This window comes from Acanthochromis polyacanthus, chromosome 12 (genome assembly GCF_021347895.1).
Source record: "Acanthochromis polyacanthus isolate Apoly-LR-REF ecotype Palm Island chromosome 12, KAUST_Apoly_ChrSc, whole genome shotgun sequence".
In the NCBI taxonomy this organism is placed as follows: Eukaryota; Metazoa; Chordata; class Actinopteri; family Pomacentridae; genus Acanthochromis; species Acanthochromis polyacanthus.
The window spans coordinates 39,310,520-39,337,868 of NC_067124.1; the positions used below are offsets into that span (position 1 = coordinate 39,310,520).

A 27,349-nucleotide genomic window follows, 5' to 3' on the forward strand; every position below is an offset into this window, starting at 1 on the left:
AAATCCACCTCTGAGGACTTATCAGGACTTATCCATCAGAAATGATCCAAGGAACAACTGATTAAACTGTGGGTGTGTTTCTGAGCCCCATCAGTTCCTGCCACATGCTACATATTTAGGTCACGTGATCCGGTATCCGTACATAACGTCCACATGCAGAACACACGCCTGTGCTCAGAGCAAGGTGATTTTGTTTGTGGGTACATCTCCATTAAATGTTGTCGTGATTTCTGATCGATAACTAATAAACAAATGATGCATTTCTGACAACGCTATAAGGGGGAATGAGCAGCCTTGGAGGAGGACTGCTCTGAGTGCTTTTCTAGTTATTAAAGTGTAAATTTTTAAAGTAAATTAGAGCTAAAAACGGTTTGAAAGTTTTAATTTTTCAAAGCACAGCGTGACTTTTATCCCTGTAAATAAATGAAAGTTAGTCGACAATTTTACCATTTATTATTTTTTAAAATTACAAACTGATAATAATGATTTAAATATTTACCGTACAGGAAATATGCGACAAATGTAGCTAAAATTAATCTCAATCAGTAAACCTGTGATCTTCGTGTGATTCGTCGATAAGTCGTTCTCCGTTAGCATATAATCCTCCGCCATCAGCCGCTCAGAGGCGCTGAGAGGACGAACAGCTGCTACAGATGTGGTCGGCTACAGCAGGTCCAGATGTGGGTGAACGTCAGAAGGAGACACCTGAGATTCAAAGAGTGAAAAGAGTCAGACTGTGGAGTAGAAAAGCTTCCAGTTCTAAGAGTTTGATGAGCGTTTGAGAGTCTGTCCTCCTAAACGGGCTCATCGGACTCCTCGCTCTCCCGCTCCTCCTGCAGGGAGGACAGGGTGAGGACGGGGCTGCCGGGGGAGGCAGGGGAGGATGTGGAGGGGGAGGCGGCCTCCTCGGTGCTGCCTTCGGCCCCGTCGGTGGTGCCGCTGCTAGGGGAGGACGGGGCGGTGGTGTCTCCCCCTGGAGCCGCCCTGGAGGTGGACGTCCTCCCCCTGGAATCCTCCCTGGACTCCTTCCTCACCAGGTCGCCCTCCCCCCACAGGTCTTTGTCCCTGGTGGGGGAGGACGGGGTGGAGGAGGGAGGCTGGTGCTTCTTGGTTTTTCTGCTGGCGTCTCTGAAGCTGGCAAGGGGAGGACGGAGCCTCACCCCGCTACGAGTGGAGCCTTCAATGGCCTTCTGGAGCTGAGAGACAGAAACACAGTGTAGAACAGGAGGGAAGAGTAATCAGATTACTTCTAGCAGCAGAGTATTTATCTCAGATTACAAACTACAGTTCAGATTTCTTATTAACCCTCCTGTTGTCCTCATTTTCAGTACCAAAAAATATTGTTTCCTTGTCTGAATTGATATTTTCTTTAAGAGCATTCACACACAAAAAACAAATCCAGCAAAACTCACTGGATTTGGGTTGATTTTTTTTTGTGAATGCTCTTAAGAAACTAACATTTTAAAAAAAAGTTCAATGACTTCCCAAAAATGTGGACATCAGAAGTTTCACTGAAAATATATTTATTTTCCCCACATTTTCAGACCTTAAACTGATAAATTTTGACCCACAGGATGACATGAGGGTTAATTCAGGCTCCAGGAACTCTAAAAGTCCTTTGATTCCTTCAGTCCTTCGTATGTCCTCCTTTATTTCTGATGACAGACTCAATCCTCCTCAACATGGAGGAAACCCGAGTCCACTCATTTCTACCTCCTGATTAGTGCTACTATGACTCCTTCTAGACCTCCTGATTAGTGGTACTATGACTCCTTCTAGACCTCCTGATTAGTGGTTCTATGACTCCTTCTAGACCTCCTGATTAGTGGTACTATGACTCCTTCTAGACCTCCTGATTAGTGCTACTATGACTCCTTCTAGACCTCCTGATTAGCGGAACTATGACTCCTTCTAGACCTCCTGATTAGCGGAACTATGACTCCTTCTAGACCTCCTGATTAGCGGAACTATGACTCCTTCTAGACCTCCTGATTAGTGCTACGATGACTCCTTCTAGACCTCCTGATTAGCGGTACTATGACTCCTTCTAGACCTCCTGATTAGTGGTACTATGACTCCTTCTAGACCTCCTGATTAGCGGAACTATGACTCCTTCTAGACCTCCTGATTAGTGCTACGATGACTCCTTCTAGACCTCCTGATTAGCGGCACTATGACTCCTTCTAGACCTCCTGATTAGCGGCACTATGACTCCTTCTAGACCTCCTGATTAGCGGTACTATGACTCCTTCTAGACCTCCTGATTCCTGCTGACTCTGTGCTTCACTGGTTTTTAGTTGCTCACTGGATCTTTTTCCATCTTTGTCGAGTCTCAGTCAGATTTTTCTCTTCCTCTGTTCAGTTCTTCTCCATGTGGAGCCATGATGCAGACATAGACCCAGTCCAGAGGTCCAGAACTGAGAAAGTTCTGCTGCTCACAGCTCCTTTTAGAACCCTGCTGTTAACACATTCTGTAGTTCAGCCTATAAATAATGCAGTAATCGAGTTGACGTGGCTCAGAATCGTTTGACATTTAGGTGATATAACAGCGTTCCACTCACCGCCGCCGTCCAAACGGTAAATCTCAGAAGCGTTTTGTGAACCTCTAGATGAGTGCGAAGGCGTTTAATGGAAGAATGCATGAATCAGAGTGAAAGAATGAAGCATCCAGTGACAGAACAGCTGCCCACAGAGTGAGATCATCGTTACAGAGGTGACAAAAAAAACATGCAGATGAAAGAGCAAAAACGGTGACTTTACCTCCTTTAGAGCCACGACTCCCACCAGCTTGCCGATGCTGGTGACGTAGGCGTGACTGAGGCCCAGGAGGGAGAACAGAGTGTGGGTCTGAGAGATGACAGAGAGCCGTCAGTGTGACAGGTTCTGACGGTTCTGGTGCTCAGAAAACAGGAAATACTGCATATGATCCATTCTGACATCTCGAGTCTACGAATCACCGGAGCCTACGTTTCCCATGATGCAATGCAATCAATCAAGCTTAAGCAGCAATGAAGCTCCTGGGGTTTGTTTATTTATCAAAAAAATGTTAGAAACCAAAAAATCCCAACAAACATTGTTTATACACTAATGTTCAAAAGTTTTGGGGTCACCAGACGAGTTGTTAAAGTTGCTCGATATTAGTTAAAGTTGCTCTTAATGAGTTCAAGTTGCTTTAAAGGAGTTAAAGTTGCTCTATAATAATTTAGTTTTTTACTGTCATTATGTAAATTATTTTTTTCTGTGATTTTCTTCTAGTTATCATAATTTAACAAAACAGGGAAAATCTGGGAAATAATTATAGTCAAAAACATATTTCTTCCCAGTATAAAGTGGAGAAAACAACCGAGGCGGCATCTAAGAAAAGTGTAACACTATGAAAGAATAATAATCTGAGACTTTTGGGTTTGTGTAGTTGTTCTTACTGCCAGAAGGGGGAGACAAAAGTTGCACAATGCAGCATTTTTGTCATTTTGGGAATTGATTTTGTCATTTTGTGTCTGGTTTTTGTTGTCATTTTCGTTGTTTCATGTCTCTTTTTTTTCATTTCGTGTCTCGTTTTTCTTGTGTTCCGTCTCATCTTCGTCACTTTGTGTTTTGTTTGTCATTTTGTGTCTCGTTTTTGTTGTTTTGCGCCTCATTATTGTGGTCTTGTCTCGTTTTGTCGTTTCGTGTCTTGATTTTATCGTGTTGGGTCTCAATTTTGTCGTTTTAGTCATTTTGTGCCCCACTTTTTCGTTTTGTGTCTCGCTTTTGTCTGTGGAATTACAGCCTGAAAAAAATATTGGGTTTTGTAGTTGTTCTTACAGCCAGAAGGGGGCGATGAAAGCTCCATACTCCAGCTTTAACACCTCAGTTTTCATTTTTAAAGATTTTTAAAGGTGCAGAATTAGTTTCCTTAAACACAGAATATCCAGAATATTAAAATACGTCTTTAAAATCTGTATGAAACGTTCTCCTGCGTGATGAGACTGGTTGTAATGATGTCGCATCTCCAGGTGGGGCGCTGCTCACCTTGTGCAGAGACGTTCTCTCCACCAGCTGGAACGGCGACGGATCGATACGTATCTGCTCCATATCGATCGCTTTGTCCAGCTCCGCCTCCTCCCAGGCTTTGATCTGCAGCAGCCAATCAGAGCACAGAGTTTCCAATCATCGATCGCAGCGATTTGTCGGCTCTTTGTTCTGATCAATAATCTACTGTACCTCCTCTGGAGACATGGAGTCCGTCAGCGGAGGAGGTGTGGTCTCCTGAGGAGGAAGATGAAGATTAGAACTTTATTGATCCTGAAGGAAGAGTGTTTGTTTTGCTCAGAAAAATTACCTGACAGAATAAATGTAGCGTTCATTATAAAAGCAATAACTTATAAGTACGATACAGGACTAAAAATAAAATAAGGCAGCAAAAAGTAATTAAGTAATATTACACATAATGATACTGCATCTGAAATCCAGATTTTACACCTAAAATTTAAATATTTAAAAAAACTGAAATACTAGACCTGAAAATGAAATACTGCACAAGAAATTAAATTATTACAAATTAATTTAAATTACTAATCTTAAAATTAAATTATTACTCGCTTGTGGTGTTTGCCTATTTTTTAGTCGTTCTGTTTCTCACTTTCGTCATTTTGTTTCGTGTCATTTGTCTCATTTTTTGTCATTTTGTGTCTCATTTTTGTGTTATTTTGTCTTGTTTTTGCTGATTTTGCCTTTTTTGTCTCACTTTTGTCATTTTGTGTTTCGCTTTATTCGTTGTTTGTGTATCATTTTTTGTCTTTTTTTGTTTAATGTAAAATTTTCAGGTTGCTCGTAATGTTTTATAAAAAGATAATTCCTTAGATGTGAACTTTTTTGCACTAAAACAAATGAAACATGTGGAGTTGTGGTTATTAATAGGTTATTATGCTGTGATTTTACTGGTCTTCCCCTGAACTAAGATGATTGTGACACCCCTGTTCTAGAAGATATTGATCATTCAGTTGGTCAGACACCCCCTGCTGGTCCTCAGCTCAGTAGAGAACATGTATGACGCATCATGTGAAGCTCTTCCCTCCACATTCTGCTTCTATCCCAGTGGACTCATGCTGCTGTCAGACCTACAGCGGACCTCTGATCAGATCTGTGGACTACCTGAGGTTCCGTCTGACCCGAGGAGGACGTGGAGGAGAAGAGTCTCTGCAGGGTTCTCCTGACAGACGGCAGCTTTCTCTTGTCTGCAGACACAGATAGGAGGTTCAGATCAGAGAGAAAGGGACGTCTGGACCAGAGGAGACGTGTCGTTACCTGAAGCCGTGTGGTTGGTGGACACCTCTGGGGGTTTGGGGGACGGGACCGGTCCGTTACATTCCTCCTGGACCGGAGCCACGGTCTGGAGATAAAACACAGTAAGTCAGTGATTAGACATCTGGATGATACATGATGGGTTTAAAAGCAATTTAACTTCACCGTCTATCAGCCTAGATCAATAAAATTAATCAGATCAGTGATAAGAGGAGCAAGCGGTTGGAGATACAATTAAAAAACGAGACAAAACTGAGAAAAAAGAACAAGGCGAAACAACAAAAATGAGAGAAACGATGACAGAAAAAGACAAAATGAGACATGAAATGACATAACCGAGACACAAGATGACGACAAGACAAAAATGAGAGAAAAAGACACAAAACGACAAAAACACACAAAAAGCACAAAGACAGAAAACAACAAAACCGAGACACAAAACGACAAAAATTAGACACAAAATGACAAAAACACACAGAAAAGCACAAAAACCAAAAGAAAGACACACAAAATGACAAAAATTAGACACAAGACGAAAACGAGACACAAGACGACAAAAACAAGACACAAGACGAAAATGACACACAAAATGACAAAAAACAAAACGACAAAAACGAGACACAAAATGACAGAAACGAGACACAAAACGACAAAAAACAGAAAAAAGCACAAAGACAGAAAACAACAAAACCGAGACACAAAACGACAAAAATTAGACACAAACGACAAAAACGAGACACAAGACGACAAAAATTAGACACAAAACGACAAAAACACACAGAAAAGCACAAAAACAGAAAAAACCAACACACAAAATGACAAAAATTAGACACAAGACGAAAACGAGACACAAAACAACAAAAACGAGACACAAAACGACAAAAACAAGACAAGACGAAAACGAGACACAGAATGACAAAAACAAAACACAAAACGACAAAAACAAGACAAGACGAAAACGAGACACAAACGACAAAAACGAGACACAAAATGACAAAAACGAGACACAAAATGACGAAAACGAGACACAAAACGACAAAAACGAGACACAAAATGACAAAAACGAGACACAAAATGACAAAAACGAGACACAGAATGACAAAACAAAACACAAAACGACAAAAACAAGACAAGACGAAAACGAGACACAAAACGACAAAAACGAGACACAAAACGACAAAAACAAGACAAGACGAAAACGAGACACAGAATGACAAAAACAAAACACAAAACGACAAAAACAAGACAAGACGAAAACGAGACACAAAACGACAAAAACGAGACACAAAATGACAAAAACGAGACACAAAATGACGAAAACGAGACACAAAACGACAAAAACGAGACACAAAATGACAAAAACGAGACACAAAATGACAAAAACGAGACACAGAATGACAAAAACAAAACACAAAACGACAAAAACAAGACAAGACGAAAACGAGACACAAAACGACAAAAACGAGACACAAAATGACAAAAACGAGACACACAATGACAGAAACCAAAACACAAAAGGACAAAAACAAGACACAAAATGACAAAAACGAGACACAAAACGACAAAAACGAGACACAAAATGACAAAAACGAGACACAAAACGACAAAAAACAGAAAAAAGCACAAAGACAGAAAACAACAAAACCGAGACACAAAACGACAAAAATTAGACACAAAACGACAAAAACGAGACACAAGACGACAAAAATTAGACACAAAACGACAAAAACACACAGAAAAGCACAAAAACAGAAAAAACCAACACACAAAATGACAAAAATTAGACACAAGACGAAAACGAGACACAAAACAACAAAAACGAGACACAAAACGACAAAACAAGACAAGACGAAAACGAGACACAGAATGACAAAAACAAAACACAAAACGACAAAAACAAGACAAGACGAAAACGAGACACAAAACGACAAAAACGAGACACAAAATGACAAAAACGAGACACAAAATGACGAAAACGAGACACAAAACGACAAAAACGAGACACAAAATGACAAAAACGAGACACAAAATGACAAAAACGAGACACAGAATGACAAAAACAAAACACAAAACGACAAAAACAAGACAAGACGAAAACGAGACACAAAACGACAAAAACGAGACACAAAACGACAAAAACAAGACAAGACGAAAACGAGACACAGAATGACAAAAACAAAACACAAAACGACAAAAACAAGACAAGACGAAAACGAGACACAAAACGACAAAAACGAGACACAAAATGACAAAAACGAGACACAAAATGACGAAAACGAGACACAAAACGACAAAACGAGACACAAAATGACAAAAACGAGACACAAAATGACAAAAACGAGACACAGAATGACAAAAACAAAACACAAAACGACAAAAACAAGACAAGACGAAAACGAGACACAAAACGACAAAAACGAGACACAAAATGACAAAAACGAGACACACAATGACAGAAACCAAAACACAAAAGGACAAAAACAAGACACAAAATGACAAAAACGAGACACAAAACGACAAAAACGAGACACAAAATGACAAAAACGAGACACAAAATGACCAAAAACAAACACTAAGTGACAAAAATCAGACAAAGCCACACAAATGAGAAAACAAAAAATGACCCCATTAGCTACTGTCTGTACTTAAAAGTGTGTTTGTTTTCTCCACCTTGTCGTCTCCTCCCTCCTCGTCCACAAAGCTGAAGGACTCCCAGCTGACCTTGGAGCTGGGAGAACTCTGACCTCTCTCAAACACTCGTCTCTCTGCTGAAAGCCACCAGTCCAGGACGGCCTGAAGCTCCGTCCTCTCGATGGACCCGAGAAGGATCATCGACTCTGAGGACAGATGTTTGATTTTTTTCTTTTCAAGCCTTTTAAAGACGTAACAAAGGTGATAACTGAGTCCGTCCTACCCTTGGAGTCGACCAGCGGGATGGTTTTCAGCGTCGTGTTCTCCAGCAGGTGGTTCAGTTCCCGGTAGGTGGACTGAGAAGACAAGAACCTCACTTTGCGCACCATGATGTCCTCTACGAAGATGTTGTACTTGCTGCAGACGTAGAAACACGACGGTGAATGAAGTTTTCCGTTGGAAGCCTCAGCTGGTAGAGGACCAGACCGGTGTTTACCTGATGTGCCCGAGGGCCAGCTCAGGCAGGTAGGGCAGCTTCTTCACCTGGATGATGGAGTCGTAGAGCGACGGCTGCAGGCCCTGGGCCACCATGTTGGCCAGGATGACGGCCACCATCATGGCAGGATGTGGGAGATCTGACCGGTGAGCTCGAAGCAGATCACGGCCGTGGAAACCGTGTGGGTAACGGCGCCCGTCAGGGCCGCCGCTCCTACAGGAAGCAGAATAATTATCAAACACTTTAAATGTTATAATGTCATAAATGTACTCGATAATTTAAGAACGTTGTTAAGACATTTGAAGGGTAATGTCGGTCAACTTCAACTCATTCAGAGTAACTTTAACTAATATTTAGCAACTTTAGCTCATTTTAGGGCAACCTTAATATACAGCAACTAACTAATATGGAGCAACTATAATTCATTAAGACCAACTTTAATGTAGAGCAACTTTATCGACTATAGAGCAACTTCAATATTTAGCAACTTTAACTATTATAGAACAACTTTAATTTCGAGCAACTTTAACTATTATAGAGCAACTTTAATTGATATAGAGTAACTGTAATTTAGAGCAACTTCAAACAATATTTAGCAACTTTAACTATTATAGAACAACTTTAATTTCGAGCAACTTTAACTATTATAGAGCAACTTTGACTAATATAGAGCAACTTTAAATACTAGAGAAAGTTTGACTATTATACAGCAACTTAAATTTAGAGCAACTTCAAACAATATTTAGCAACTTTAACTATTATAGACCAACTTTGACTAATATAGAGCAACTTTAACTAAAATTGAGCAACTTTAATATAGAGTATCTTTACAAATAATATCAATTGTAGCCAATATAGAGCAACTTTAATTCATGTATTGTCGATAAAAATAGACAAATGTGGACGTTGTTTAACCCTCTGAGCCCCAAAAACCTACCGGAGTGTTTGAATGCCAAGTTATCTTCTTAAAAAAAAAAAAAAAACTACATAGTTTATCATCAACAAAAGTGATGTACGATTCTGTTGTGAAATCCAAGTTTGACATTTCATCAAAATTATTTTCACTTTCTACATGTCTCATTTCAAAAAAGTAAAAAAATAAAACGTTTACTATGATTATATTTAGCAAAAAATTAAAAATTCTATCAGTAATGCAAATTTTTTTTGCCTTTCCATTCACTGGAAGGACTATTTATCTTTTTCTGAAATCTACACGCCCTCCTGAAGCCTCCTGTCCAATAGGAGCTGTTTGAGGTCATCGGACTGACCAATCACGGCGTAGCCTCCCGGCAGGATGCGGTAGACGATCCCATCAAACAGGATCCCGTTGGGGAACAGGGTGGCCATGATCTCCCCCACCAGACGGCCAAAGGCAGCTCCTGGAGGAGGAGATAGGAGACGCTGGTGAAGACGGAGCTCAGCAGGAGGAGCTGCCCTCATCTCTAAAGCTCCTCACCTAGAATGAAGACCGGCATGAAGGCTCCAGAGGGGATGGGCATCGTCGTGGAAACGGCTGACATCCAGAACTAGAATCCAGAAGTGTCTGATGAGATTAATAAAGAAACGTGGAGGAAGAAGAGGATAAAGGAGAAGAAGGAAAGAGGAGGAAGAGAAGGAAGAAGAGGAGGAGCAAGAAGAGGAAGGAGGAGCAGAAAGAGGAGGAAGGAGGATGAGGAAAGAGGAGGAGGAGGAAGAGGATGAGTAGGAGGAGGAAGAGGAATGGGGAGGAGGAAAAAGAGGAAGTGGAAGAGGAGGTGGAGGACCAAGAGGAGGAAGAAGAAGAAGAGGAGGAGGAAAGAGGAAGAAGAGGAGGAGGAGGAAGGAGGAAGAAGAGGAGGAGGAGGAAGGAGGATGAGGAAAGAAGAAGAGGAAGGAAGAAGAAGAGGATAAAGGAGGAGGAGGAGGAGGAAGAGAAGGAAGAAGAGGAATGAGAAGTAGAAAGAGGAGGAAGGAAGAAGAAGAGGGGGAGAAGGAAGAAGAGGAAGGAGGAGCAGAAAGAGGAGGAAGGAGGATGAGGAAAGAAGGGGAGGAGGAAAAAGAGGAAGTGGAGGAGGAAGAAGAGGAGGGAGGAAGAAGAAGAAAGGAAAAGGAGGAGGAAAGAGGAGGAAAAAGAGGAGGAGGAAGAAGAGGAAAAGGAGGAAGAAGAGGAAAAAGAGGTGAAGGAAAAGAGGAGGAAGAAGAAAAGGAAGAAGGGAGACTAAGGAGGAAGAAGAGGAGGAGGAGGCAGATGAGGAAGAGGAGGTACCTTCATGATGAAGAAGAGCAGGAGGATGATGAAGACGCTGACTTGAGGATGCAGCCAGATGGAGGAGCGACCGAGACCCGGAGGAGCAGGAGAATCTGAGATTTTGGTCCAGGTGAAGTTATCAAAGAGGGAGTTGATGCACTCTCTGGGCATCAGCTGCAGGAAATACACACAAATACACGTAAAACACACACACATATACACATAAATACACAAAAACATGTTTTATTTGTTTGTTTACTGTGGATCCAGTCTCACCTCTCCGGCCATAAACTGACCGAATCCAGGAGGGAAGGTGAAGGTGGAGATGATGAGAGTCACAGCACCGGGATAGATGAGACGGCTGGAAGACACACACACACACACACACACACACACACACACACACACACACACACACACACACACACACACACACACACCTCCGTTATCAGTGATCTTCAGACCTGCTGCTGTTCAACGTCTGACTCAGCAGGTCACTGATTCTATTAGAGGATGTTAAAGGAGCAGAACTAGAACCAACTGGACCTGAATGAACAGAACACAGCAACACAAGAACAGAAAAACAACAAACAGTGATCTGTTTGTTTTTCTGTTCTTGTGTTTATTAGGTTGCTGTGTTTTTGTGTTTATTCGAGTCCGAACATCAACGGTAGGAACTTCTTGAAATCCATTTAGCTAATATAGAGCAACTTTAACTCATTTAGAGCAATTTTAACTCATTTTAGAGCAATTTTAACTAATATAGAGCAACTTTAACTCATTTAGAGCAATTTTAACTCATTTTAGAGCAATTTTAGCTAATATAGAGCAACTTTAACTCATTTAGAGCAATTTTAACTCATTTTAGAGCAATTTTAGCTAATATAGAGCAACTTTAACTGATTTAGAACAACTTTAACTCATTTTAGAGCAATTTTAACTAATACAGAGCAACTTTTGTCTAGGATGTACACCAGTCATGGATCATCAAAAGTTATCAAAATGCTCCTGAAAAGTCTGAGTGCACAGACATGGTGGCTGGCAGAATTCTGTCATGAAACAGGAAGTGCTGTCTAACTACCCTGTAGATCAGGGGTCACCAACTATATTTGCCAGAGGGGGCCGGACCCTCAAACAAAAATTAAATAAAAATCGAATTTTGGCATAACATTATTATTTGATGTTTATTTTTTATATTTTTTCCATTTCATTACAAAACTGAAGGCATTTTTAGCCTTTATGAGTCAGTGCTCCTATCACCTGTACCACAGTCAACCACTAGGAGTGATAGAGATATTTTGCCTCATCTCAAGTCAACTTTATTCACAGAGCACTTGAAAAAGAAACACCGCAGAAGTGACAGGAAAAGGCCTCTTAACACGGGTAAAATGGCACTCTCTAAGGCCACGAAACGAAAAGTTGATGTGGAAAACAGATCCTTTAATAATGACTGGACTGACTGCTTTAATAGTGTGGACCACATGATATTTTCTCTTTGATCCTCACAATTTTGGAATCCAGTCGCGGGCCGGATTGGACGGTTCGGCGGGCCGGATTCGGCCCGCGGGCCGCCAGTTGATGATCACTGCTGTAGATGTTCCAATTTGCCCCAAACTTTACATGTGTGACCAGACTCCAGCCCTGATAACATACGTAGGTCGATATACACTCAGTCGCTGTGCCACCTGGTGGACTTGTTTGGATTTGCTGACCAACGCTGCTTGCAGCTTTAATTGTGTTGTTTTTTTTCTGTACATGTGTTCGTCTATTTGTGCGTCTTACTGTTTGGTGAGGAAGCGGGTCAGAGCGGTCGGCCTCCTCATGAACAGAACCACCTGTCTGTTCAGGTAGACGAAGAACGCTCCCAGGAAGCCGCAGGAGATCCTGGACCATGGAGAATATCCATGTTAGATAAGGAAGCTATGAAAGGAACTCTCTGTGAACAAACTCTGGTATTTAAACATCAGTAGCATCTTCTAATTATATCAACAAATAAACTTTGACTTGGATGCAAAATACTGTTTGAAAATCAATATTAATTTGCCACAGCAGGCTACAGCTGGAAGCTCCCAAACGTTCTCACCCGATTATGGCGAATGCCGGCAGCTCCTGCAGGTCGAAGGGAAAATCCATGCGGAAGTTGGTTTTGAACAGAGCTGTGATTGTGACTGAAAGAGAAATAAACATCACAGAGCCGTGAACCTCAAACCGACACGAGATCTCCGGCTGCCGATCTCTGCACAGCATCTTCAGTTTGATTTTTTTTCATCTGTACAATAAAAAGAGACGTCTGCCGGGAGGAAGAGCAGAAGAACAAGAGCGTCGTGTTAAAGACTGTAGAACCCTGCATCTGTTTTATTTACAACAGAATCAAGTCCAATATTGAGTCTGCAGCGGCTCTGGAGGGAAATATTTGAGTCTTAGACGCTGTTTTAGAACGTAATAAACAGCAGGTTCCTTCAGGCTTTATTGTAAAAAAACAACCAGCTGATGTGTGAAATAAAACAAACAGTGAAGCTGCAAGAAAACAAACAAACAGCTAAAAGATGCTTCAATCCTCTGGAGTCAGGAGACAAGAAGAGAGTGACAGTTTTCACTTACATAGCCGAAAAAAAGGATTCACTGCAGAGAAGTTTCCTCCTTTATTACTTTCAACATTATAAATATGATGCTGCCTCCACCATGCTTTACATCATGATGCTGCCTCCACCATGCTTCACATCATGATGCTGCCTCCACCGTGCTTCACATCATGATGCTGCCTCCACCGTGCTTCACATCATGATGCTGCCTCCACCGTGCTTCACATCATGATGCTTCCACCACCGTGCTTCACATCATGATGCTGCCTCCACCGTGTTTCACATCATGATGCTTCCACCACCGTGGCTCACATCATGATGCTTCCACCACCGTGCTTCACATCATGATGCTGCCACCACCGTGCCTCACATCATGATGCTGCCTCCACCGTGCTTCACATCATGATGCTGCCACCACCGTGCTTCACATCATGATGCTTCCACCACCGTGCTTCACATCATGATGCTGCCACCACCGTGCCTCACATCATGATGCTGCCTCCACCGTGCTTCACATCATGATGCTGCCACCACCGTGCTTCACATCATGATGCTGCCACCACCGTGCTTCACATCATGATGCTTCCACCACCGTGGCTCACATCATGATGCTGCCACCACCATGCTTCACATCATGATGCTACCACCACCGTGCTTCACATCATGATGCTTCCACCACCATGTTTCACATCATGATGCTTCCACCACCATGTTTCACATCATGATGCTTCCACCACCGTGCTTCACATCATGATGCTTCCACCACCGTGCTTCACATCATGATGCTGCCTCCACCGTGGCTCACATCATGATGCTGCCACCACCGTGCTTCACATCATGATGCTACCACCACCGTGCTTCACATCATGATGCTTCCACCACCGTGCTTCACATCATGATGCTTCCACCACCGTGTTTCACATCATGATGCTTCCACCACCGTGCTTCACATCATGATGCTTCCACCACCGTGCTTCACATCATGATGCTGCCACCACCGTGCCTCACATCATGATGCTGCCTCCACCGTGCTTCACATCATGATGCTGCCTCCACCGTGCTTCACATCATGATGCTTCCACCACCGTGGCTCACATCATGATGCTGCCTCCACCGTGCTTCACATCATGATGCTTCCACCACCGTGGCTCACATCATGATGCTTCCACCACCGTGCTTCACATCATGATGCTGCCACCACCGTGCCTCACATCATGATGCTGCCTCCACCGTGCTTCACATCATGATGCTGCCACCACCGTGCTTCACATCATGATGCTGCCTCCACCGTGCTTCACATCATGATGCTTCCACCACCGTGCTTCACATCATGATGCTGCCTCCACCGTGCTTCACATCATGATGCTTCCACCACCGTGCTTCACATCATGATGCTTCCACCACCGTGCTTCACATCATGATGCTGCCACCGTGCTTAATGGTGGAGGTAGTGTGTTTGGTTTGATAATCAGAGTTCCATAAAATTTATACATTTTGAAAGTTGAATTCTTGAGATGATCAGATTAACATATTTTCAGTAAAATTAGGGGGAACATATGGAGGAATATGCGAGCATATTATTCACTATAAACTGTGAGAAATTCAAATTGTTTGTAGGATGTTTGTGAGGATGATGAGTCTGACTGATGTCTGAACTGCATCTGCTACTGAAAAGCACAAATTTGGAGACTGTTTATGTACACTGTAGATTCTCATTTCCAGTCAGAGTCAATGTGTGAATTCATAAAAACATGACATGAGGCGATCTTCTCTCCATGAATCATATCTAATGTATAAAAATATTTGGAAAAGATGAATATAAACTGTAAGAAAGTGACACTGAGATGCTGTGAGGGTGATTTAAATGCAAACCGGTGTGTGAGGATTTTACACTCTGGTGCAGCCGGATGCTTTTATACTGTAGGTGATGACTTGAAACATTTGTGGTTTATCTACAGCAGCAAATATTCCTGAGCTGCTTTAAAAAACGCTGTCTCAGCTGCCTCGGTGTTGGATGCGAGTCTCACCGGCATCCTTGTTCCAAACAGACAGAACCCTGAATATGAAGGCGCTGAACGTGGCAGCAAAGTATCCTCGCCAGTAATTCCTCACCGCAAAGTAGGTGGACGTGACCTCAATACTGAACAACACGCCTGGTGGGGGAGGAGGGAGGAAGGGAGGGAGAAGGGGAACAGATATAAGGTTAAAAAGCAGAATTATTCCACAAACACAGCAAGAGAATCAAACAGAAACAATCATGAGATCTTCTGAGATGTAATTCTGAACAAACACACCAAAGATGAATTCTAAAGAACCATCATGGCATCGCTGATTTCAGTTCATGACATTCCTAATATTCTCTAATTTCAGTACAGAACTGTGCAAAAGCTTCAAGACATTTTAGATTCTCATCAGTTGGAGACTCATCCGCCAACATTCTGCTAAAAGCATTCCAAAAGCACACTGAAACCACCTCCAAAACTAAAAAAATAAAATCCTTTACCAGACTAAAACCAAGCACAAAACTAATCCAGAACCAGTCCAAAACCAATCTAAAACATCTCAAAAACCAGTCCAGAACCATCTCCAAAATCATCCCAAAACCTGTCTAGACTAAAACCCAAGTACATTACTATACAATAGCCTGTCCAAAACCCGACTAAAACCCAGTCCAACACAAGATGATAAAAGTATAAAATAAAGTCCAAAACCAGGTTCACATCCATTTCAAAATCTGACTGAAACTAAACTTAAATCAAGCACAGAACCAGTCCAAACTAAGCCCAAAAGCAGTCCAGAACTTGTCTAAAATCTTGTCCAGAACTAGAATCAAACAACCTGAAAATGGAGTCTAAGATCAACGCCAAAACAAGCCTAAAACTAGTCTTAAACCTAGTCCAGAACCAGACGATAAGACAGTCTAAAACAAAACATAAATCCCCACTAAAACCAGATGGGAACCTGTCCAAAACCATACTAAAACCAGACCTACATCAAGTTCAAAACCTGATCAAAATCAGTCCAAAACCAGACTGAAACCAGTCCAGAACAAGTCCTAAACCAAGTTCAAAGCCAGTTGAAAGTCAGACTGAAACTAGTTTTAAATCAAGTCCAGAATCAGTCCAAACCAACCCAAAAAAGACCAAAACTTGTCTAAAAATCATGTCCAGAACCAGACTAAACCAAGACCAAAGCAAGCCTAAACCTAGTCTGAAGCCAAGTGAAAAACCAGGCTGAAGCAAGTCTAAAAACCAGACTACAATCAGTCTAAAGGTCCTTACACACCGGGAGCGATGCGAATAAACGATGCGAGATTGCGAAATATTCGGATGCGAGTTTTGACGCACCTGTCCATACATATCAAGCACGATGCATTTTTGTGACTTTCCGAAGGGGAGGAAGACGCGTCCCAGGAGGAAGCGAGAAAGAAAAGAAAAAGAAAAAGAAGCGCAGCACATGGGTGCACCCAATACTACAAAAAAAAAGAGAACTTGGTGAGTTCCACTGCTTGGTTCAGGAGCTTAAACTATACCACGGTCGCTTCAGAACTTATTTTCGGATGTCCGTCGGCCAGTTTGAGGTTCTTCTGAAACAGCTAGCTCCAAGTTTGAAGAAGCAAAGGAGTAATTTCAGGGAGCCGATTGATCCGGAGCAGCGACTGGCCGTGTGTCTGAGGTAAGCAACAGTTGTTTATAATGTGTGTATTTAATGAGCGGAAAGTTCTGTTTGATTGTTCACAGTTCTAGCTGCGTGTACAAAAAAACAAAACGAAACACCCCGCCATTCTGACAGTTTCTTTAAAAGCCTACACATGTCTGGATCTCAGAGATCACCGATTGTAAGCAGAAATCCAGTGTCACTGACCTGTCACAGCAGCAGCTGGAGTGGACCTCTCCACAGAGCCCGTGCATCTTTGCGCATCTGGCATCATAAACAACTAAACATTAAAGGCATTAGAGGAGATTTAATTTCCTACGACTTTGAACGTAGCATGCGCATGCGCACATACAACCTCCCCCCTCTTAACATTTACGAAGAAACGCCCCCCTCCAGAAACTATCGTAGGACTCGTGAAGTTGCCTAGAGCCGCAGTATAATACAATAATACATTTTACCTGTCCAGAAGGAATTTAGCAACCAAGGCATCTGTCTTTCGGTCCATTTGTTGCTTGAGCTGACGCCATCGCCCAAATGACTCGCCAATAATCACTTTTGTTTTTGCATTCTCGCGATCCAGTTGTCTTTTATTTTCTCTGACATCAAAAAATGCCTTTCTTTTACGGCTGGGTCCCCCTGGATCTTTATCTGCCATCATGTAAAAAAAGATGAGCAAAACAAGTCGCCAGCTAATTACGAAGCTATACCAAAGCAACACATACACAAAACACGTAAGTCCAAGGCGTCCGTAATCTACGTAACTAGGCCTGAGCCGGAAGATTTTTGATTGACAGGAAAGGGAGCAAACCAAACGCCTCGGTCCGAGCGCATTGATTGGCTGATGTTTTTCAGGTCCTGCCATGTCCACAGTTATTTTTTTAATTTCTTATTTTTTTAGAAACCATACATACAAGTCCACTAAAGGTCAGTATATTCATTTTATGTGAATCAAATTAAACAAAAAAAACATCCTCCATAATGCCTTTAATTGCCAGATCTGCCGGAATAACAGCATGTAAGTTAGCACCGGTATTGGCAGCTTCAAGTTCGAGAAAACAACAGTAATTACTGCCAGAAATGAGGTTGAGGTTGTAAAAAACAGCTTTTTTTGCTTTTTGTCAAAGAGCACTCGGTTCTCCGACACATAAACAATTAGCTGGTCAGCCATGTTGGATATGCCGGTGAATGGGACATCGCAACAACACGCATTCTGATTGGTCAGAAGTGGTCACAAAGAACGCGAAACTTTAGAAAAATCGACCGTGATGCGAAAAAATAAATGCCGCAAAATCGCTGAGCGAGAAAACGTTGCCAATGTGAACGCGTGTATTGACAGGATACAGGTTCGAAAAAAAATGTTGACGTCCGAAAAAAACGCACCCGGTGTGTAAGGACCTTTAGACCAGACCAGACCCAGTCTAACATCAAGCCCAAACCACACCAGACTGTGGAAGTTCTCAGAGATGCTGGAACAAACTCCCTGATGAGAATATTAGCAACCGAGAACTGAGGAGAACTTTTCTGGTTCTGTCAGAAACTCTCTGTTGGCAGCTGTCAGATAAATCCAACCAGAACAGAAAAGACGTCTCACAACAAACATCCCCAACAATAAGTAAAAAACTGACGGAGCTGATCTGAGCTGGAGGCTATCAAAGATCCTGCAGGCTTTAAAATGATGTCAGTTATTCATGGAATTTACTTTTACTGCCTCAAACCTTTGCACAGATCTGTTTACTGACAAACGATTCTGTTTCTGAATGTTGATTTACAGAGAAGGACTGCAGATGATGATTTACTGATTCATCACCAGACTATCTTCCTGATAAAGTACTGGAAGTTCTTTAGAGTTCTTTTTGAGTCTGATTAACCAAATACCATCCTTTAATAGTTTCCAACAGCAGAAAACAAACACAAAGCAGCAAATTGACATTTGAGATGACAGAAGACTTTCAGCTTTGACCCTCTGAACCCCAAAATCATCAAAATGATCGAATTTATCACCCAGAAACTGTATAAAACCCAGAGAGAATAATTATCAAGAATAGATTATCAATTATCTAAGAACTGTGAATGTGTGTGACGTGCAGCTTTGTCAGAAAAGTTCCACTTTATTCCATGTCTCATTTAAAAACTAACCAAAGAAACAAAACACAAATGTGGAGAAAAAAAAGATCAAAACGAGAAGACTTTCAAAAGCAGGTCCAAAATTTAAAAAAATAGGAAAAAAAGAGCAAGACATAAAAAGGAAAACAGACCTCAAAGAGACAAAACTGTCTCAAAGACACAAAATAACAAATGATGAAAAACAACAAAAATGAGACAAAATGACCAGAAAGAGACAAAACTGCCCCAGAGACACATTAGATGAGACACGAGCTAAGAGTAAAGGAACTAAAACTAGAGAAAGGAGACAAAACTGTCCCAAACAGATGCAAAATGACACAAGCGAGACAGAAAACAAAAATGAGACAAAATGACCAGAAAGAGACAAAACTGTTCCAGAGACACGTTAAATGAGACAAAAAATGAGAAAAACAGAGACTCAAATATACAGACAGGACACAAAACTATCAAAGAGAAGAGAAACGACACAAGCGAGACAGAAAATGACAAAAACAAGACACAAAATGACAAGAAAGAGACAAAACTGTCCCAAAGAGACAAAAAAAAGACAAGCGTGATTCAAAACAACAAAAACGAGACACGCAAAATGACCAGAAAGAGACAAAACTGTTCCAGAGACACATTAAATGAGACAAAATAAGAAAAAAAGACTGAACACTAGAGAAAGGAGGAAGAATTGTTCCAAAGAGAAATGAGACAAAACTGTCCCTCGGAGTTTGTGAGATGGTAAAAAATGGAAATAGTTAAACTATCACCATCTGCAGTGTTTTGTTGATAAAACGCTGGTTTTAAAGGTGGATTCCAGAAGAAAAAAACGTCCAGAAACTGTTGAGAATTCAGAGGGTTTAAAGCAGCTTCATCCTGCCAGATTTAACTGATCTACCAACGCTAATGCTGCAGAATAAAACGGTGATTCTAAACAGCAGAGCTGATATTTAGGTCGGGCTGAAACATGTCGGCTTCAGGTCAGTGTTCAGGATCTATTTTACCTCCTAGTGGAGTCCCGAAGCAGCAGCCCACCCCCACAGCACAGCCCACCGTCAGAATATCTGTGTACCCATACGGGTTCTACTGAGCAGGAAACAGGGGGAGGCAGGGGGGAGGTAGAGGGGAGATAGAGGGATGAGGTCGAGGGGAGACAGAGGGGGAGGAAGGTAGAGGGAGAGAGAGGGAGATAGAGGGGAGGCAGGGGGGAGGGAGGGAGGAGGGAGAGGGGAGACAGAGGGGGAGGAAGGTAGAGGGGAGAGAGAGGGAGATAGAGGGGAGGCAGGGGGGAGGGAGGGAGGAGGGAGAGGGGAGACAGAGGGGGAGGAAGGTAGAGGGGAGAGAGAGGGAGGTAGAGGGGAGATAGAGGGATGAGGTAGAGGGGAGATAGAGGGATGAGGTAGAGGGGAGACAGAGGGAGGTAGAGGGGAGATAGAGGGATGAGGTAGAGGGGAGACAGAGGGAGGTAGAGGGGAGATAGAGGGAGGTAGAGGCATGAGGGAGAGGGGAGGCAGGTGGAGGTAGAGGGGAGACAGAGGGATGAGGTAGAGGGGAGACAGAGGGGGAGGAAGGTAGAGGGGAGAGAGAGGGAGGTAGAGGGGAGGCAGGGGGGAGGGAGGGAGGAGGGAGAGGGGAGACAGAGGGGGAGGAAGGTAGAGGGGAGAGAGAGGGAGGTAGAGGGGAGGCAGGGGGGAGGGAGGGAGGAGGGAGGGAGAGGGGAGACAGAGGGGGAGGAAGGTAGAGGGGAGAGAGAGGGAGATAGAGGGGAGGCAGGGGGGAGGGAGGGAGGAGGGAGAGGGGAGACAGAGGGAGGTAGAGGGGAGACAGAGGGGGAGGAAGGTAGAGGGGAGAGAGAGGGAGATAGAGGGGAGGCAGGGGGAGGGAGGGAGGGAGGGAGAGGGGAGACAGAGGGAGGTAGAGGGGAGACAGAGGGGGAGGAAGGTAGAGGGGAGATAGAGGGAGGTAGAGGGGAGATAGAGGGAGGTAGAGGGGAGGCAGGGGGGAGATAGAGGGGAGACAGAGGGAGAGGAAGGTAGAGGGGAGGAAGGTGGTCCCAGAAGGCAGAAAACAGAAGAAGGCGGCAGAATGGAAGAAAGTGAATAAATAATGTTGAGTGATAAAGAGTGAAATACCACAGAGCAACCAGAGCAACCAGAGCAACGACAGCAACCAGAGCAACGTAGCAACCACAGCAACCAGAGCAACATAGCAACCAGAGCAACATAGCAACCAGAGAACAGCCTCAGTGATGACATTCTCCTCAGATCCTGATCTCTGATTGAAAGCTGAAGAAGAAACTAGAAGAAAATGTGATTTTTAGAAACATGAAATTGTTCCTTTAACATCGACAGAGAGTTCTGTGTTTCTATTGGTTAACAGTCTGACTGCTCTGAGGTCAGATTTAACCTCCATACTGGTCTATCTGGGTCTACCTGGCTGCTCTGAGGTCAGATTTAACCTCCATACTGGTCTATCTGAGCATCTGTCTGGGTTTATCTGAGGCGTCACGGCGAGGGGGCGGGACTTGCCTCCCACGGGGGCGGCAAAGCAGGTGGCCACTCCCACTGCACACGCACACACCAGAAGATCCTGGTTATGGGAACCATTCTGGGGTTAAAGGGGGGAGGCAGCCGGGGGAGGCAGGGGGGAGACAGGGGAGGTCAGCGTTAATACAACATGCCAGGCATAACGACACACTATTAATACAGACACACAACAAAACACTGAGCAGAGCGACCAAGACAGACGGCAGCGCTACAGTCACAGAGTTCCACTGGTTCTAAACAATAAACTAGAGAACTTCACAAAGATGGTAGAACCAACAGACTGGAGGGTTACAGTCACAGAGTTCCACTGGTTCTAAAGATTAAACACAATAAAGACTTTATACTGAAGGAAACATAAAGAGATAAAAGAACAAACAGGGCTACAGTCACAAAGTTCCACCAGTTCTAACAAATAAACTATAGAACACAAGGATGACAGAATCAACAGATTTGAGGGTTGAAGACACAGAGTTCCACCAGTTCTAAAGAATAAACTACAGAACATCGTAAAGATGGCAGAACCGACAGGGTTAAACTCCCACCGGTTCTACAGATTAAACACTACAAAGACTTTCTACTGACAGAAACATAAAGAGATAATAGAACCAATAGCGTTAAAGCCACAGAGTTCCACTGGTTCTAAAGAATAAACTACAGAACGCCACAATGATGATAGAACCAACAGACTGGAGCATTAAAGTCACAGAGTTTCATCGGTTCTAAAAAAAAATAAACGATAGAACATCTCAAAGATATTAGAATCAACAGGGTTAAAGGCACAGAGTTCCACTGGTTCTAAAGAATAAATTATAGAACATCACAAAGATGATAGAACCAACAGACTGTAGGGTTAAAGTCACAGAATTCCACCGGTTCTAAAGAATAAACTTTAAAAATACAATGAAGACTTTACACTGAAGGAAAACAAAGATGATAGAACCAAGAGAGTTCCACTGGTTCTAAGTAATAAACTCTGGAACATCACCAAAACTTTATCTGTTCCTGAAGGAAACGCAAAGAGATGACTGAACCAACATGATGCAGGACTTTAGCTGCTGTCAGACTGATGCTCTAACAGCAGCATGCTAACATGCTAACATGTCAAAGTCAACTTTATTGTCATCCTGCCGTACGTACAGGACAGAGACAGGATTTCAATCCCGTTTCCAGAGTGTTGGTTCACATTCAGCTGAGATGTTCTGTTGTTTCTGAGTTCTACATACCTGGACTCTACAAATGAACAAGCACTGACTGAAATATGTTCAAAATGACTTAATTCTTCAGCAAATAGATTTGAAACCCATCCACAAATACAGTAAGTCTGTCCACAGAGACTCCGACCATGTAAATATGAGGCTGTTTCTAGAAACTTGGAAAGACGCCTTTAAATGTTGACGGGACAGACTTTACTTCATTCCTCAGATTTTATCACCAGTTTGGCTAAAACACAGCAAATTTTTCTCATGTTTAACAGTACAGATTCATATTTCTCTCTGTAGGAACCCTGTGACTGAAACGCAGACGGCAACACAGCCACAAATAAAACCACATTTCTTGCTCCACATCAACATGCTGCCGGAGGTCGGTCCAGAGAGGAGGATTCTGGGTAACGCGGTCCGTTCTGGTCCGGGCCTCGTCTTACCTCGTAGACTCCAGAGAAGATGGACATGAAGCGGCTCAGAACCGCTGCACAGATGCTGGCGATGTGGACGAACGGACCCTGCAGGAGACGGACAGACAGAACCTAAACTGGGACGTTCTTCACAGCAGATTAATCACTGAGACTGTCAGAATAAAACCAGGAAATCAATGTTGTCCTTCTCAGAGGACCGGAATTATTTGGTCCCCAGAGATGAAGACGGACCAGAAATGTGACACGAGATGATTTATTATCCTGAAGCTCAGAGAAAGCAGATGAAGGTTGGTTCACCTCTTTTCCAACCGGCATCCCGCTGCCCAGACCGGCCGTCAGACCGACGACTTTAGCAACAAACGCCTTCAGGGTCAGATACTCCTTTAGAACAACGCCTCTCAGGATGGTCTTCAGCTCAGGAATACCAGAACCTGGAGGAGATGGAAGAGAAGATGAAGGAGTAGGATGGTGGAGATGGAGGAAAGATGGAAGAGATTGAAGAGGGCATGGAGGAGGAGGAGAAGATGGAGGGAAGACAAGGAAGATGGATGAAGATGGAGGAGAAGGAGGAGAAGGAAAGATTGAGAAGTTGGAGGAAAATGTGAAGAAGATGCAGGGAAGATGGAAGAGGAGATGGAGGACGACATAGAGGAGAAGTTGGAGGATAAGATGAAGGGGAAGATGAGGGAAGAGGGAGGAAAGATGGAGGAGAATGAAGGAGGAGGATGGAGGAGGAAATGGATGGGATGGAGGACGAGATGGAGGAGGTGATGGAGAAGGAGATGAATTGGGATGGAGGAGATGGAGGAAAGACAGTGGGAAGATGGAGGAAAGATGAAGAAGATGGAGAAGGAGGAGCACAAGATGGAGTAGATGGGGGAGAAGATGTAGGGAAGACAGAGGAAAAATGGAGGAGAAGATAAAGGAGGAGTTGGAAGAGAAGATGGAGGAAAAGAAGAAGATGGAGGAGGAGATGAAGAAGATGAGGGAAAGATGGAGGAGATGCTTTTTAATCATGGTGTGAAACACTTTGAAGTGACCAGATGATTAGAAAATAATCTGAACTGCTCTAAAATGATCTGAAAGTTGCCCAAAGTTAAAAAAAAAAGTCCAAAATGAGTCCAAATTCTCCAGATATTCTGACATAAATCTCTCTTATTCTGTTTCTGAGAGCTACCGCTGTTTGTTTTGGTCACTCAGAGACTAAATAATTCCGTTAGAGTTCATCCCAGGAACCTGAGCTGAGATCTTTCAGCTGCTGACATACTTCAGGCTTCATTTGTCAGACTTTATAACTAATGTGGCTAAAAACCAGCTGATTTTTCTCACATTTAGCAATAAAGATGTTGCGTCCTGTAGGAACCCTGTGAGAGGGTTAAGGTTAGGGATAGGGTTAGTTTCACAGCAGAGGAACTCGGTGATGCTAACCGATGGCCTGAGGGGAAACCAGGTGACAGAACAGGGAGGCGAACATGACGAGGATCATGGGATAGGTGACCCAGGCCAGGTACTGAAGCGGAACGTTGCCCCTCAGCTCGCTGTGGATCCATTTATAGGCTGAAACAGGAAACGGAAACATCAGCAAGGAGAACATGAAGCCACAGACTGCAGCTCTGTCTGACGGTGACAATCGTATCTCTGGTACCCTGGAGGCTCTTAGCGCTGGCGTAGTCCATCGTCCAGCTCACCAGCGCCATCGTCAGGCCCAGAAGAACCAGGAAGATCCAGTCCTCACCCATCTTGGTGATGATGTAGCGCCGCACACGAGCCAAACAGTCTGGGACAGAAACACCGAGTTAACCTGAGATCTGTACATCTCTGACAGGTAGAACCGCAGCGCTGCTCAGGTGAGGTCAGGAACATTTTAAAAAGTATAAAAGTTGGACTTTCTCATAAATTTTGATCAATTTCAAAGTGTACGAATAATGTCAGACATGCCACTTTAAAAAAAACTCTAATATTAACATCTGTGTTTTATCCTTGTTTATGTCATTTCCAGCCAGAAGAATAAAATTTCACTATAAATTTAATTAACTATACATAAACAAGGTTCAAGCTTGATTGTAAAGACATTCTTTGATACTGCATCAACCACAAAAAGTAAAAATCTTAGTTTATAAATTTGTGTATTCAATCAATTCGACTCATAAAACGGAAAAACACAAGCAGAGAGTTTCATTTGACTTCAGTTTTCTACAAATTTAAGGATAAAAACAGACATAAAAGCAAACTTTTTTTCCCCTAAATCTGTGTTTAAATCTTTTTGATGGGAAATAAAATGCAGAGAAAACATGAGTGAGGAACTGAATCCACCTGTTGCTGCAGGTTTAAATGTCCCAGGAGGTAAATTAAGGTGAAGTCTGCTGGTGATAAGCCTCATGAATCATATTTAAAGTGCATCATATTTTATGAGCTCATCGTGTTGCATGTAAAACCATAATGTGCAAAGTAACCAGAAATTAAAACCCTCCAGATGGATGTTTGTGTCTCTGCAGACGATAAAGTTCTCATGAAGGGACAGAAATGCTCGGAGAACAGTTTTGTAAACGTCGCTGTCGGTCACCTTGGCATTTGGAATAGGGGCGGGGCTTCTTGCAGGAGGAGGCGTGGCTGCTGTGTGTCTCCAGGGTAACCGGGTGATGATGCTGATGTCGTCGGCCTCTCTGTCCTGAAGCCGAGCCGTCGTCCCCGGCCCGTCGCCTCCATTGTCTCTCGGTCAGCAGACGGGCGGCTTCCCGTCGGGCGAAGTTTCCCAGCTGCTCCCTGTATTCACCGTAGAGCTGAAAAACACAGTGAAGCAGCGAGAACAGATCATCTGAAGAACTTCCTGCTCGCTTCCCTGTTGAAGTCGATAATCTCACGAGGCGATAAAGTATACCATATCGAGTGCCTTGGAAAGTATTTACTCTGCTTAAATTCTTATTTTTTGAATATTTCCCTCACTTAAATGTTAGAGATTATCAAATGAATTCAAATGTCATACAAAGATAATCCAAGTACCATCACTCACAGCTTCTCTTTCAACTGTCACTCCTCCAGCAGGACAAAGCTAACAGAACAGCTAATGGAGCTAAAAGAGCTAACTGGGCTAACGGAGCTAACCGAGCTAACGAAGCTAACTGAGCTAACGGAGCTAAACGAGCTAACAAAGTAAACACAAAATGCAGTTTTTAAATGATGATTTACGGGAAAAACGTAACAACAAAATGCTGCAGGTCAAGGCCGTCGTAAACCGAGGACCTCCTGTACTTGTATTTCTTTATAAACCAATCACAATTGTGGTGGGCGGAGCTTAGCCCAGGATGCAGTGATGGTGCCCCTGAAAAACAGCAACAGGAGGAAGTGTTTTGGTGGAATGTTTGTCACTAAACTAGAAACTGAGCAAATTTGTTTTACCGCATGATACAAGAAATATTCAGCGTTTAGGTTCTTGTTGATGTTGAAAACCTGAAGTCGGCTTTAACCGACTGATGAAGCTCTCCTGTCTGCAGAGGGTTTAATCTGGCACTAAAAAGTCATGGAACGAGATGTTTGTTGGACATAATGAAGCAGAACATGACACCAGAACGCAGAGAAGACAGAGAGGAGGAAATAGTTGGCGGGAAGATGAAACCAGCTCCAGCCTGAAGAGCGTGGAGGTAACGAGAAAGCGAAGGGGAATGTGCGGCGTGAGTGTAAAGGATCCACACCAACCTGAATACCCGGCGGACAGAAATAGACAAAACGGGCATAGAGATCGGAAAAAGCCCTCCCCGCTGCAGAGAGGCTGGACGGAGGCCAGAGGAGGAGATTCCTCATCTTCCCCTCCGTCGCTGCTACAACCGCAGAAACACACACCTCGTGACCGGCGATCGGTTTGCAGCCTCAAAACCGCAGAAGCCGTAAAAAGCTGCAAGATCCGCGACGTGCGGCTGAAACCGAAGCACGGAGTTCAAATCACAGCAGAGCCGCACGCCCGCCTCGCATTTCTGTCTCATGTTCACAGGAAGGGAAAGCAGAGACGACAGACGGAGCCTCGAGGCCGACTCGGCTCAAACGTTCACTTTATCTCCTCAGAGTTTCTGTCAAACAGAAACACCACTCAAACACCACATGACAAAGAGACGGATATAGCAGTTTATAATTAATCCACGTATCCAGCAGGTGGCCGTCAGTTACTGCTGCAGGCTTTTCAAAACCTCCCAA

General features: G+C 43.2%; 1 protein-coding gene and 1 long non-coding RNA gene across 2 annotated transcripts in view; both read right to left on the reverse strand.

The window, feature by feature from the left end:
• LOC127536417 (uncharacterized) overlaps positions 1–27,349 on the reverse strand; it is a 131,794-nt gene that overhangs the window by 47,772 nt on the left and 56,673 nt on the right. The window lies entirely within an intron of this gene.
• clcn1b (chloride channel, voltage-sensitive 1b) lies at positions 437–27,199 on the reverse strand. The gene is given in 24 exon segments (XM_022201162.2): positions 437–1,196; positions 2,761–2,847; positions 4,012–4,116; positions 4,204–4,248; positions 5,134–5,216; positions 5,287–5,371; positions 7,954–8,120; positions 8,198–8,331; positions 8,411–8,531; positions 8,534–8,623; positions 9,679–9,789; positions 9,867–9,936; positions 10,656–10,811; positions 10,914–10,998; positions 12,420–12,521; positions 12,721–12,805; positions 15,247–15,372; positions 19,990–20,068; positions 23,174–23,251; positions 23,462–23,595; positions 24,593–24,721; positions 24,810–24,941; positions 25,728–25,944; positions 26,858–27,199. Coding segments are annotated over 24 exon segments (2,928 nt in total). The 5' UTR covers positions 26,963–27,199; the 3' UTR covers positions 437–794.